This window comes from Alnus glutinosa, chromosome 12 (genome assembly GCF_958979055.1).
Source record: "Alnus glutinosa chromosome 12, dhAlnGlut1.1, whole genome shotgun sequence".
In the NCBI taxonomy this organism is placed as follows: Eukaryota; Viridiplantae; Streptophyta; class Magnoliopsida; order Fagales; family Betulaceae; genus Alnus; species Alnus glutinosa.
In genome coordinates this window covers 22,104,834-22,118,135 of record NC_084897.1, presented here as the reverse complement: position 1 = coordinate 22,118,135, position 13,302 = coordinate 22,104,834, and the positions used below count along the sequence as shown (strand labels likewise).

The window sequence follows — 13,302 nt, the reverse complement described above, 5'->3', positions numbered from 1 at the left end:
GAAGAATTTCAATGGAAAATGAGGTTGAAGCCGCAGAAGAAGTACTGATCGATTTTAGTCCATCCCATCCGCCGACTCAACAAAATTGTATTTTGGCTAATTTGATTAGTTTTATAGTAAAAAAAAAAGACTTTTTGCAAATTTGTTGAATAGTACTATATATATATAGCACGCAACAAATTTCAAAAAACTCTTATTTTAATTCTTTTTCATTATCTCTTATTAAATAATAATAATAAAAATATTTAAATAAAGCAGTGAAAGAGTAGAGAGCAAAAAATGTAGGGAGTATTTGAAAAGTGAGTAGTAAAAAAAGAAAAAAAAGAAAAAAAAGGTTCCACTTTATTAAATAAATTGTCTTAAACGAGTAAATTTGGAAAGTTTTGTGAAGGATACGCGTTGAGTCGGTGCTTATTTTCAGTTCAAAGTACTGTTAACGTACTTTTCAATAATTGGAGTTGGTTTTGTCAGTTCATTTATATTCCAAAGCGTGAGATTCTACTTCCTTAATAAAAAAACCGACAACTTCTTAGTTAAAATGAATACTTTTAGAATATTTGTAGGATAAAATCTTCTTCTTTCTCGCGGCTTTAATCTTGACTTTTATTACAACCTTTTTTGAATAGAGCGCTGAAAGTGATCCGAACCTTCGTCGTACATGCAGGTCCGTATATAAGCGGCATACATGTCTCTGTTTCCTCTTAGTTGCTGCCTTGCTTGGTTTCGGTTTTCTCGGAAGATTGTTGTGCTTGGAGAAGTTGATTGTTGAGCCTTTTGGATGGTGGAAAAGAAGCAATTTAACGGGGAGGATGAAGATGGTTTTCGAAGTTGGAAGCGCAGACAATCACTTCTTCGTAGATGGTTGGTTTAGTGGTTTAGTGTATATGATTCTGAGCTTTATTCCTTTTTAAATGCTTTTTTTTTATGGGTTTTTGAATGAGGGTTTTGTTTTCTTTTTTGTTCAGTAGTCTTAAGCACTTGACTACAGAGCGTGATCCGCGGAATGAAAAATTCTTGGAGAATTTCTTTCGTGGGCTGGTAAGTTGATTCTCTGTTAGGCTATGTATATGCCTTATTTCTGTTTGTATTTGTTTGTCTTAGCCAAGCTCAATCACTAGTTTATTATACATAATAATATTGTCTGAAACTTTCTCCCTCTGTATTTCCCATAGATGGTATAATTTCTCAGTTTTTATCTTTCCTTGGTTGCATAGGATTAGGCTGTACTTCATCAAACTGGTACAGGACACCCTTTTGACTAAAGGTTTGCTTTTGTTGTTGGCTAGCTAGTGATTGATCTCGTGATTATTATTGACTATTTGAAATTCATTTGGGTATGTCAATTGCTTTAATTTACTATATTCACGGTAAAATTTATCAGTTTAACCTCCTTGGCTGCACAGGTTACTTTGATCAACTGGTTACTGTTAGTTTTTGTTAATTATTTAATGATTAGTTTCACCCAATTTGAAGTATGGGTTATGTTAACCACATCTATGTGATACCTAAAAAGATCAAACGTTTTTGGAACTCATCTGTTTGCCAAAATGTCGTAGTCGTTGAATGGCTGAATTCATTGAGATATTAAAGCACTTTCAGTTTCAGACCTCTGGGGTTCATTTATATCCCATATCTCTTGTCAAATAGGTGCGGGAGGAGGTGGAACGTGTTGTACTAGTATCACTTCACGGTCTTCACCCATCTTCAAGGTCTGTTCTCTGGCCTGATTGTTTGTTTTCTTGAAAAAACAGTCTAACAATTGTTTTTGTGTTAACTTTGTTGCAGACCCGCACTTCATCAGGCTGGAACATCTGGAGTGAGGAGCATGCAGTTGCAATTTGTCAACAAATTTCCCTCTACCATATTCACAGGGACTAGTATAAAAGCTGAGGATGGTACCCCCATCCAAATTGAACTGATTGATGCTGGTTCCAGGACTAGAGTCAACTCCGGTCCCCTTTCTTCTATAAAGATTGAGCTGGTGGTCCTCAAGGGTGATTTATGTTTTGCCGACGAAGAAGACTGGACAGAACAGGAATTCAATGCCAGTATTTCACATGAAAGGCAGGGTAGAAGGCCATTAGTGACGGGGGATCTAACAGTTACCCTGAGAGACGGTGCTTGTGATATTAGAGATATCAATTTCACGGATAATTCAAGCTGGATGAGAACTGGAAAGTTTAGATTAGGAGCAAGAGTTGTGCAAAAGCACTGTGCTGAAAGCATCAGGGAAGCTAGAAGTGACCCTTTCAGGGTAAAAGATCGCCGTGGAGAGGGTAAGTTAGTTATAAGAGCTTGACTTCATCTCCATTTGCTGCCTATATCATGTTTTAGCATGTTTGTGTTGTGCTTGATATCACTAACACTTCACCACCTATGAGACTGACTATTAAATCATCACTTATACTAAAAGTTTGAGCCGATAGGAAATGATGGATTTAATAATTTAATTTATATTCTAACCAACAAATCTCTTTGTTCAGCGAATCAGAAACACGCCCGTCCACACTTGGATGATGAAATATTTCGTTTGAGGAGGATAAGAAGAGATGGTCCACACCATAAGCGGTTGGTGGCTGCTGGAATTATAACTGTGAAGGACTTCCTGAGGGCATATGCAATCAATCCATCACAAGTACGCAGGGTAAGGGATCGATCTGTACTTGGATAAAGTTTCTCCATTACTTTAAGTAGTTCAACCGTATCATATCAGTTAATCCCAACTTTTTACGGTGGAAATGTAGAGGTTAAACAAGTTTTCAGAGAGAAGTTTGGAGACAATCATACGAGAAGCAAAGACTTGTTATGTAGATGATGGTAAGCTCTATTCTTACTACAGCGCTGGAGATCGTGTTGGCCTCCAGTTCAATTCCATCCATGAGGTTGTAGCAGCAACATTTGATGGCCGTAATTATCGTTCTGTGCGAGAACTTTCTCTAACTCCATCTGTGAAGGTATGCAATAATGTCCTCGACCTAATTTCAGTGAATCACTTTTTGTAATTTCCCCTTTTCTGTTGTTCTTTATTGAGTTGGTTATTTGGAAAGATATCCTTGTCAAATTGACATTTCTGAACCGTATCATTGTTGTTATTGCACATCAATATCCCAAACATTCCTTTAGGCTAGAAACTGATCACCTGTGTGTTCCATTGGCAGGGTGTGGTGGAAGTTGTGAAGAAGAAAGCATATAAACATGTGAATGATTGGGTCCCGGTCAATGAGCTATCAACTGTACCAAGGCCCCCAGCAAGTCTATCATCAGTTCATCCATTTAGTGTTCGAGAAATTGGCTCCCCTGTCACACACCAAGGTATACAAACTTGTATTATGCATATGGATTAACATGAGCTTTGCGAAAGGGAAACAATAGGCAGTCCTGCTGTTTTTAAGCACAGAAGTCTTATGTTTCTGTTTCCTGTCTCATTGGCTATTTTAGAGGGGATGCTCATCCTTGTTAAATCATCACTTACCTTAAAAGCTTAAGCTTATAAGAAATAATAAATTCAATTATTTAATTTATATTCTAACACTCTCCTTCACGTACAGGTTCAAACTCTCCCTTAATAAGTGAGTCTCAACATTTAAATTGTTTAATTGAAATGAAAAGTAAATGGTAGAGACATAGTTTAAACTTAGGACCTCTGCTCTGATACCATGTTAAATCACCATTGCTTAAGCCTAGGATGTTTAGTTCTTGTTTTGTCATTTCCAATTCATTGCTTAGGATGTTTCCCAAGCAGCTAAAACTGTATATTTGTACAGATCCACCAGAAACATTGCTCCACTTCAACCCTCCATCAATTTTCGATGCACCAGAAAGTAGCTATCAATGCGAGGCTTCTGTAGCTCAAAACAGTCATCCCGTAATGCTAGGGAACAGTTTGTTGATGGAGGAATTTTGCACCGGATTCTTCAACGGAGATTTCCCAGTTTTCCCAAGTGGTTATCCTGCCACATGGGAGCAGGGAAATGATGTTTTCTTTGCTTCGGATGTTGGCTTCATTCCTCTTCCGGATGTAATTATAAGGACTGGAAAACCCAAGGCGGCATGGTGTAAGATTCGGGCTTTTGTCAAGTGGAATTCAGTTTTGCGGGATGTTGCTGCCAGAAGAATGTTTGGTTACCGAAGGCTCTAATCCTTAAGCAAGTTCTGGTTGGAAGCTAAGCTACTCCTAGACTGGTTAAGCTTAATTTGTAAAATACCTGTTAAGTGCAGCAAAGGTAACATTGTAGATTCACTGAACTCCTTAAACTTTCATTACTTTTACAGATTTCTCTTAAGGTTTAAAAACTCTCAATTTTAGTGTATCGCACTTTAAAAAATTTGCAATCTCACCCTTCCGTTAGGATTTAACAGATATGTGAAAAATTCTCAAAATACTCTATTTTTTTCAAAAAAATAAAAAATATTAATTGTAATTTAAAGGTAATTTTGTAATTTTATAAAATTTGCATGGATATAGGGGATACTTTACTCTTTAACCGTCTGATTTAATCCCAAACCCTAATAGGAGGGATGAGATTGTAAAAAATTAAAAGTTTGATACACTACGATGATAGTTTTTGAATTTTAAAAGGAAGATCGTAAAAATGATGGAAGTTCAGCAAATTAGGTGAAATGTTCTTTTTTTTCATTTTTATAATTATGTGGATATTTTTGTACAGTGTTTAAAGACCTGTGTAGTTGTGGTTTCTGTAATGTTCAAATTTACAAGCAGTAAATGTCATGAGAAGCTATTAGCATATTCTTCAAGAGGCATCGTCTACCGTTTGGTTCTCAATATAAGCAATTTTCAGAACAATACTTTCCATTTGACTAAATCAGGGCTAAGCTAGTAAAGCATTAAGAATGTGCTAAGATAGAACAGTTCAGATTAGATAAAAGGATGCCATCAAGCAAAATGACATGACTCAACCTTGTCATTGAAATGGCTACCATGAAAGGGGTCGGTAAATCATCACTTATGCCAATTAATTAATAAATTAATACTCTCGTCAGTGGCATAGCCAGTGAGAGACAAGACGGGACAAACACGACTCGACCTCCCCCCCCCCCCAAAAAAAAAAGGCTTTTTTTACCCTAGGTAGATCTCTACGGTCACTCGTTTAGGGGGCATAGCCGTTACTACCAACTACTACTTATTGAGATGCAATCCACTGTTATCAGTTAATACCGAGTTGCCAAACAGTCGAATCCATCAAACCGATTGTCGGCATTCCGAACGTTACCGGCAACGCTTTTCCAAGAGGAGCATGAGTTGTGACCTAGGTCACGCCGACATGGACTAATGGGACATGATAACAATTTATGGCCCGGAAATTAAAAGAAGTGAATGAATTTTAAATAGACAAAGTTTTTCTTTAAATTAGAATTGAGTAGTTTTCTTCAACTCCGTTTATTAAACTGACATATGCTTGAAATGCATGTGATCCTTACTAAAATTTCAAGTTAATTAACTTGGTCGAAAGAAACAAATTTGCTCAAAAATTTTGTCCATTCCAAATAGCAAAAACAGAAAGTTTGAGTACCTTAATGATAAATTTTATAGTATTGAAGGCTGAGTTGAAGAAATCTAACGAGGAAATCTTCACCGACCTTCCAGGCTGCCGTGTGGTCCAAACTAAAAGGTTGCGTGTATAATCCATGATGACTAAAGTATGTAATAAATTAGTTGTAGCTGCATTTTAATTGGAGAGTGAGTACCGATGTAATTTTCAATCAAATTTGATGAAAGATGCAAGATTTTCTACCCACCTAATTACTTTCGTCTTCTAATTAATCACTCTCACTGGACAATAACAAATAACAATAATCCAACTGGACTGTAATCATTAGAATCACGTCTCAATAAAAGTAGTTGAATTAAACAACATATCAAGTTGATTTCAGCTTTTGAGACCGAAATGAGAGCCACCCAACGTGTCAATTATTATTATTATTTTTTTTTGATTAAATTCGTTACAGTCTCGTGTCATTTCAAATCTTTGTTTTTTTTTTTTTTTTGTTTCAGGTGCTTTTATTTTTATCACAGATTTATAAGTGGTACGTGTGTTATGGAAAAATGGTCGGAGATGGTTCTTCCGACCTTTTTTTTGTCAAAAGCTAACGGATTTTCACGTCAGTAACACATGACACCATTAAAATTGCAACACATGATTGCTCTTTTTTTTTTTTTTTTTTTTTTTTTTGGGCCCACGGGATGGCCGGCCACCCCTATTAGCCACCTCCAAGGCCAGTTTTGACTCTTTTGAGAGTGGTTGAACCACCTCATTGGCCCCAAGGGCCAAAATGGTGGTGGCCGAAACCACTCTCAAGCCGAAACCACCCTCATTTTGGCCCTTGCGACCCCCCCAAAGGCCCAAACCACCCCCAAAATTAACTGGCTTTGGGGTGGCCGACCACCCCTACATTTTTTATTTTTTATTTAAAAAAAAAGCCTTAAAATTAATAACAACAATTTTTTTTAAGCCTCAAAATAAATAAATAAAAATAGGGCAACTACGTGTCACAGTTTTAATAGTGTCATGTGTCGCTGACATGAAATATGTCAGTTTTAGATGAAAAAATGGAATGAGATACTATTTCCGTCTTTTCTCCTAGCACAAGTACCACATGTGATAAAAATAAAAGTACAGAATACAAAAAATAAAGATTTGAAACCACATAGAGCAAATGGACATTTAACACTCTTTTTTAAAAATAATACAATAACATTTTTATAACTCAATCAGAAAAATATAGCAAATTGCTTTCCTAATTCAGTTTTTAATAGACGGAGTAATTGAATGAAAGAAATACTTATCCCCATACTCAATACACTCCTCAATAAGATAGGTGAAGAAAAAAAAAAAATGCTTAACTAATCAAGCTACTATTTGGTCAACATATACATAGGACCTTCTCTTTTTTTTCTTTTTTGGCTATTTCTAGCAAGAGGAGAATAAATATAGATACTTGACCATGTAGGTTATTTTATTATTTATTGTTTTTTTAATTTGGTTTTCAAATAAATATAATAAAAAGCAATGCAATAAAAAAAATTATTAAAAATAGAAAATTTATTTTTCACTTTTATGTCACATCCGAACACTTTCTTCAAATTAAAATAAATAAACAACACCTTCCAAAATACATTAACAAATTGAGTTGAAAAGTAAGATTTTTTCTAGCGCTTTTTAACCCAAAATATTAAAATGATAAATTTTATCCCATCAATACTTTAGGTTACTAATTATAACCATCAAAACATGTGGGGTTAGTATATAATTTGTAGTATTGGGAAGCAATTCCAAAATTTTAATTTCGTTTCTTAACGAAGATTGTTGTGTCTAAAAGGTGTAAGATTCAATTTCTTCAATTAGATGATCTAATTGACTATGATCCTATTTTATTTAGACCTTGCAAATATTTGTTGATTGATCAGTAGTTCTTTGATCAAAGAGTCTTATAGTAGATCATGTTAAATTGACATTTTTTCCCCTTTTGTTGCTATGTTATTAACCATTTACCAAATTTATATGTCATTTTGTTGGATAAATATTCTTTATAATTGTCTGTTTGAATTACACTCAATTTAGATAGTTTTCGAAAAAGGGAGTTGTGGACTCACTTGTTCCAGGCAAGTGGGCCTCATTCCCATACTGCTCGAGATAAGTAGGTCTAGCAACCTCTCTATGTAGGCTGCAATTTTGGACAATTCAATTATAGAGGATTCTAATCCCGTTTTCCTAAAATATGTTGTCTTGTTCAATAGTTATTCAACTAGCATTTTATCCGCATATTAGCCGAGCAAAGTTAGTTTAATTTTAATCACACAGATCAATTATTGATTAAGCGATTGATCAAATTCTACGAAATATCATTTTGAAAAATTTTGAATTACTTAAGTTCGTGAAAATTGAAACGTAATTCATATAATTTATAAATATAATGAGTAATTCTAAATGTCACCATCATGCTTTTATTATATCATCCCAAAACTGATATGCCTTTTAAAATTACAAATTTAATAATAATTTTAAAATGGTACAAACAAGACATGTAGCATTACTCAAATACAATACATCACCGTTGTTAATAAAGAATGCTTACCGTGTTCTATACTACCTTATTTGCCTTTAAAAATGGATTAATTAATCAAGCATAAAATTTATTTTGGACATTTCAATATCTATTTATTTATTCGTGTACTTCAAAATTCCCATGATCAGCCAACATGTTGGGTGACAATCGAAAAGATTTGGGGAAAGGTCTATGTATCATCCTTAAACTACCACCAAAGTGATAACATTTTTTCCAATATTTTAATTGGAACAAGGTAAACATAAAAAAATAAAAAAGTAAAAAAAATCCTTAAAAAACTTTATTTATTTTTAAATCCACGCCCATGTTTTTTCATTTTTTTTTTATAAATATTTTAGTTTTTTTTTTTTTAGTTTTTTTCGTCATTAGAGCACATTAACATTTTTTGGTAATTTTGAGTTGTCTTGATTGAAAGTTTATGGGACATTGTAAACTAAGTGGTAATTTGAGGGAGTATATAAAATTTCCCCATAAACTTCATATTCTCACAATATGTGCTTGTATAAATACAATTGAAGCTTCTTGCGACTCAACAAAGATAACAGAACGTCCCAAAAGTCCGAACTATAGAACAGAAATTAGGGATGTGAATGACTAAAGTCACTCATGAGGCTTGGTTTGGATTATTCGATTGGTGATCGGTTTATTTATTAAACAAATAAGGTTTGAACAAAATTTATATTGATTTATTAAATGAGTCGAATTCGTATAAGTTTGTATAACTTTATTTTTATTATTTTATAATATTATTTTCAATTTTTTAACTGAAATATGTTATAGATTTAAAAAGAAATTATTTTCATAATGTAATAAATTTACCTTGAATTATTGTAATTGTGAGTCTTGATATAGATATGTGTGTATTTGTATGTATATGCGTAGGTTTATGTATGTATATATATGTGTGTGTGTGTGTGTGTAATAAATGTATATACATACTATAAGATAAACATATAGACTTCAGATTAAATTACTGAAAAGATTTGAGTTAATTTATTTAATTAACTTAAATAAAATCTCAATAATAATTAAATAATTAATAATTAGTATAACTTTATAAAAAATAAAATAAAAAACCATGATATTTATTTTATATATGAAATGAAAAAATAATTAAGCAATCCGTAAACAAATTAAAATTCATTCGAGAAATAAATGAATAGAATTTGAAGAAATTATGTGACTTGATAATAAATTGGGGCTCAACTCATACTTAAAAAGAAATTAAACAGCACAAAAAGCCATCAACCAAGCGATAGAAACTTTGGAGATTCATTGGAAAGCCCCTGTATGGTTTCTATTAAGATTAATTGGGATGCTGCGATGGATATACATACAAGGGGTAGCCCCCCCCAAAAAAAAAAAAATCCTTAAAAAAAAAAAAATTAATTAATTTTACCCCTAAATTTTGTTATTTTTATAGTTTTGGCCCCACCAAATTTTTTTTTCTTCAATTTGGCCCCCTCAAATCTTGAATCCTAACTCCGCCCCTGCTGGTTACGTTATTTAAACTAAAAGATTACATAATTGTCTTAGATGTTGCAGAAGCCACAACGGCAGCCAAATTTAGCAGTGAATTAAATTTCTTTAGAGTGATTCTAAAATGTGATGTTCTCAAAATAGTGCATGCTCTTAAAAAAAAAAAAAAAAAAAAAAAAAAAAAAAAAAATTGACGGAATCTGAGTACTTAAGGACATTTCATTGAGGATACCTCGTGTATTTCGGATATTATTATTATTGTTGAGCCCGGTACTTAAAATGTTTATTTATAAAATTGTGTTTGATTCTACTCAAAATTATATATATATATATATATATATATATATATATATATATATATATATATATATATATATATATATATATACATATAAATAAATAAACAAATCAGACTTCAACATCCAATGTTGGGCTGGATACACTTGATTAGAGCCCTGACCGAAACGAAAGCAAAAAGCCGAAAACCAAGCAATGGCAGACAGTGGTAATTCTCCAAAGTCCGGGGCTATTTCAGTTCTTCCACGATAAAAAATCTTCGCCCCAATCCCCATTGTGGAAATAAAAGGTCTTTTTTGATCAACGGGGCGGCGGGCCTAAATCTCTCGAAGGTTCCTCCTAAATATATCCAGTCACGACTCACGCCTTCAACTCCACCAAAGATCCCTTCAAAAAAATACTCCACCAAAGATATTTTTCTCTCTCTCTCTACAACAACCCTCTCTCTTAAAAACTTCCATTTGTCTCCTATTCTTTGTTGCTTCTCTCTCTCTCTCTCTCTCTCTCTCTTTATGGTTTGAACGGGTGGTCGTGTTCTTGTGCGCCAGAGATATTTGGTTTTGGCGGATCCGGGTTTTGTTTGATGGATCGGGAAGGAGGGTCCAACGGCGGATCTTTGTGCTACTACTCCGTCCTCGGGATTCGCAAGGACTCCTCCTCCTCCGACGTGCGCACCGCCTATCGCAAGCTCGCTATGGTCAGTACGAAACGACGTCGTTTCCGTTATCCCCCCGCCTCCTCCTCCCTCCTCTTTCCCTGTTATTCTTTAACAACAGACAAAACGTCGTTGTTTCGTGATTTTACTTATGATAATTTAATTTAATTTTTTATTTTTGGTTTTGTCAGAAATGGCATCCGGACAGGTGGGCCCGGAACCCCGGGGTGGCGGGGGAGGCGAAGCGGCGGTTTCAGCAAATCCAGGAGGCTTACTCGGGTAACATTATTATCATCTACTGATTCTACCCCAATTTTTTTAACGCAGTCGTCGAGTTCTCCTTTACATTGCGCTGGTGTGGATATTGACGGCCGTTAATTATCCGTTTCTGTGACAGTTCTCTCCGATCAGTCCAAGCGGTCGATTTACGATGCCGGGCTCTACGATGCTCTGGAGGACGAAGACGAAGTCCGTACCTTTTTTCTTTTTTTTTTCCTTTCCTGCCAAGGCCGATTTACTGCGCACAAGACCTGGTACCAAAACGATGTCGTTTGGTGAAGAGTTGAGTGGCGGCGGCGGTAGTACCGTAGTGGTAGTGATCCCAAAGGAACGACATCGTATCTTTTGATGCCTTTGGTCTTGAGCGCGGTAAATGGTTTGCCTTGGGGCAATTTTTCTGTCTTAGAAAATTGATGTTTCCAGGGCACGGTTCACTCAGATTGGAGCCATTGGGTTGGGGTTGGTAAAATATGGTGCCTTGGAAATATCATTCTTTTTGATCGGTGCTCAATTATTTTGTTCACTTTATTTTTTCTATATTTCCCTCTTTGCCCCTGAATTTTGTAAAATTTGTAAGCAGGAGTTCTGTGATTTCATGCAAGAGATGGCCTCCATGATGAACAATGTGAAAAACGAGGTACTTTTTATTCTAATATTAGCTTAAATCCAGTGTATTTATTTCGATACCCCAAGGGTATATGCGTAATCTTAAAATGTTTTTTTTTTTTTTTTAATAAATGAAAATAGGGAGACAGTTTTGAGGACCTACAGAGGATGTTCGCGGATATGGTCGGTGGAGAGGGGATGAGTATGATGATGGGCTTTGACGTGAACGAGGATCAAACGGCCTCGAAGAAGGCACGTGTCACGGCGTCGAAAGCTAACACGGCAAAGCGCGGCACCTCTCGCCGTTAGTGCGATGTACCAGATCATGGGGATCCTTACCTCCCTTCTTAGTTCTTCCCCCCCCCCCCCCCCCCTTTACTTTTTGTAATTTGTTAAAGCTTTAGCTCCCTAACAGATTTAGAGGTTGTTGGGGAAATCAATTGGCTGTTTATTTGGGGGGTTTAGTTTAGATGATTTATGGTCTTTAATGGAAAGTTGGAAAATTTGTGGGGTGCTTTCTCTAAATAATAACTCTCTTTCCCGTTTATTTTAACTTGTGGATTTGTGATGATCGAAATTTCTTTTTGTGTCGAAACCAATTTGACACGGACTCATCGACGCCATTTGTTGAATTGTGTGGCACGCGCTTTGCACGTGTAGGACAATTAGTTTTCATGGAGTACAAGCAATTCACTTTTTTCTTTTTTTCCTTTTTCTTTTTTTTTTCTTTTTTTGGTAGTCTCTGAGCATTGGTTCAGTTTGGATGTGTGGTTATAAGAGCATTTCCAGTAGATTTTTAATCATTTTCTTTAAATATAAAAAACAAAACTACTTTTTATTTTTTTATTAAAAAACACTTTACAATAGTTTTTTTTTATTTTTTTATATTATTAAAATATTTTTATTATTTTAATTAAAAGTAGAAAAAGAAAAGAAAAGAAAGTATGAGGGATAATATATTTTGTGAATAAACAATTGAATGAGAATTAAATAGTGTCCAATGCATTTTTAGGGAAATTACTGTAGATGTCTTTCTTAAAATTTTTTAAGTAGCTGAACATTAATGTTCAAAGTAGTAAAAACATTAAGGGTACCTTTTGGTATATAGGAGTTGACTCGGTAATAGTTATTATATGTTATTTGATTGCACAACCAATTCTTCCATAAACAAAAATAAATAAAAAAATAAAATAAGGAATTGACTATTCTTCTTAAAGGAAAGGTAGGGCATAGGTATTCTTTCAAAAATTGAGTAACTTAAAAAATAATACCCTAAAAAAAACCATTCTTATCATTTTCATTTTGGTCTATCTAGAAGTGGTCGGATGTTCCAACTCAACCTTTAGGGTGGTTGTAATTACTCCTGAATTACCCTCTATGTGCCATTTGGTAGTCGTGGCCATCAGATCGAGTAATTTCGACTACTCTCGTGCGGTGCTTGGAGCGGTGTTGACTATGACGAAAAGCTATTCTCGTATTACTTTTATAAATAAGGGTATTTAAAAAAAAAAATTGGTTGAAATTTAATATAATTTTAGTTAAAAAAGAAAATTAATGTGTCATCGTAAGAGGAATGAATATGAATGGTCATTTTATTTAAACCTTTTATATTTTTGACGATACTCATTGAGTTATTTTTATTCTCAGAGGTAATCATCATTCCATTGTATGATTGTATCAAAATGATCCCAAGTCTATTTCAACCACCTTCATGTAAATAAATTGAGAAATGTTAGAGTTTATTCTAGTATCTTTTTATGCTGACATGTTATCCTATTTTTAATAAATAAAAACTACAACTTAATTTATCTCTCTTATTTTTATTAAAAAATACAGGATGTCATATCAACATAAAATGACCCCAGAATAAACTTTAGCATTCCTCAAATAAATTTGCTAGT

General features: G+C 34.3%; 2 protein-coding genes across 5 annotated transcripts; both read left to right on the top strand.

The window, feature by feature from the left end:
- The first annotated feature begins 384 nt into the window (after positions 1–384).
- Positions 385–4,755, top strand: LOC133852012 (calmodulin-binding protein 60 B-like). Of its 4 annotated transcripts, XM_062288671.1 has the most exons (10): positions 385–490; positions 665–861; positions 966–1,038; positions 1,648–1,709; positions 1,786–2,276; positions 2,484–2,644; positions 2,745–2,954; positions 3,159–3,312; positions 3,549–3,569; positions 3,765–4,755. In XM_062288671.1, exons 2-10 carry the CDS (start codon positions 779–781, stop codon positions 4,136–4,138), a joined length of 1,629 nt encoding a protein of 542 aa, XP_062144655.1. In that variant the 5' UTR covers positions 385–490; positions 665–778; the 3' UTR covers positions 4,139–4,755. The 4 variants fall into 4 exon arrangements, with proteins under 4 accessions (XP_062144655.1, XP_062144656.1, XP_062144654.1 ...); XM_062288672.1 differs by lacking the exon at positions 385–490 and having other exon boundaries at positions 574–861; positions 969–1,038; XM_062288670.1 differs by lacking the exon at positions 385–490 and having other exon boundaries at positions 574–861.
- A 5,400-nt stretch (positions 4,756–10,155) lies between these two features.
- LOC133852401 (uncharacterized) lies at positions 10,156–11,954 on the top strand. The gene is made up of 5 exons (XM_062289153.1): positions 10,156–10,558; positions 10,708–10,795; positions 10,914–10,984; positions 11,376–11,432; positions 11,543–11,954. Exons 1-5 carry the CDS (start codon positions 10,445–10,447, stop codon positions 11,708–11,710), a joined length of 498 nt encoding a protein of 165 aa, XP_062145137.1. The 5' UTR covers positions 10,156–10,444; the 3' UTR covers positions 11,711–11,954.
- The last annotated feature ends 1,348 nt before the right edge of the window (positions 11,955–13,302 follow it).

What these genes read in the sequence shown, in the direction of transcription:
- LOC133852012 (XM_062288671.1), top strand. Translation starts at nt 779, where the DNA reads ATGGTGGAAAAGAAGCAATTTAACGGGGAGGATGAAGATGGTTTTCGA. An exon ending in AGAATTTCTTTCGTGGGCTG is followed by an intron (nt 1,039 to 1,647) that starts GTAAGTTGATTC and finishes CTTGTCAAATAG; the next exon opens with GTGCGGGAGGAGGTGGAACG. An exon ending in GGTCTTCACCCATCTTCAAG is followed by an intron (nt 1,710 to 1,785) that starts GTCTGTTCTCTG and finishes ACTTTGTTGCAG; the next exon opens with ACCCGCACTTCATCAGGCTG.
- LOC133852401 (XM_062289153.1), top strand. Translation starts at nt 10,445, where the DNA reads ATGGATCGGGAAGGAGGGTCCAACGGCGGATCTTTGTGCTACTACTCC. An exon ending in AATCCAGGAGGCTTACTCGG is followed by an intron (nt 10,796 to 10,913) that starts GTAACATTATTA and finishes TTTCTGTGACAG; the next exon opens with TTCTCTCCGATCAGTCCAAG. An exon ending in TGAACAATGTGAAAAACGAG is followed by an intron (nt 11,433 to 11,542) that starts GTACTTTTTATT and finishes AAATGAAAATAG; the next exon opens with GGAGACAGTTTTGAGGACCT.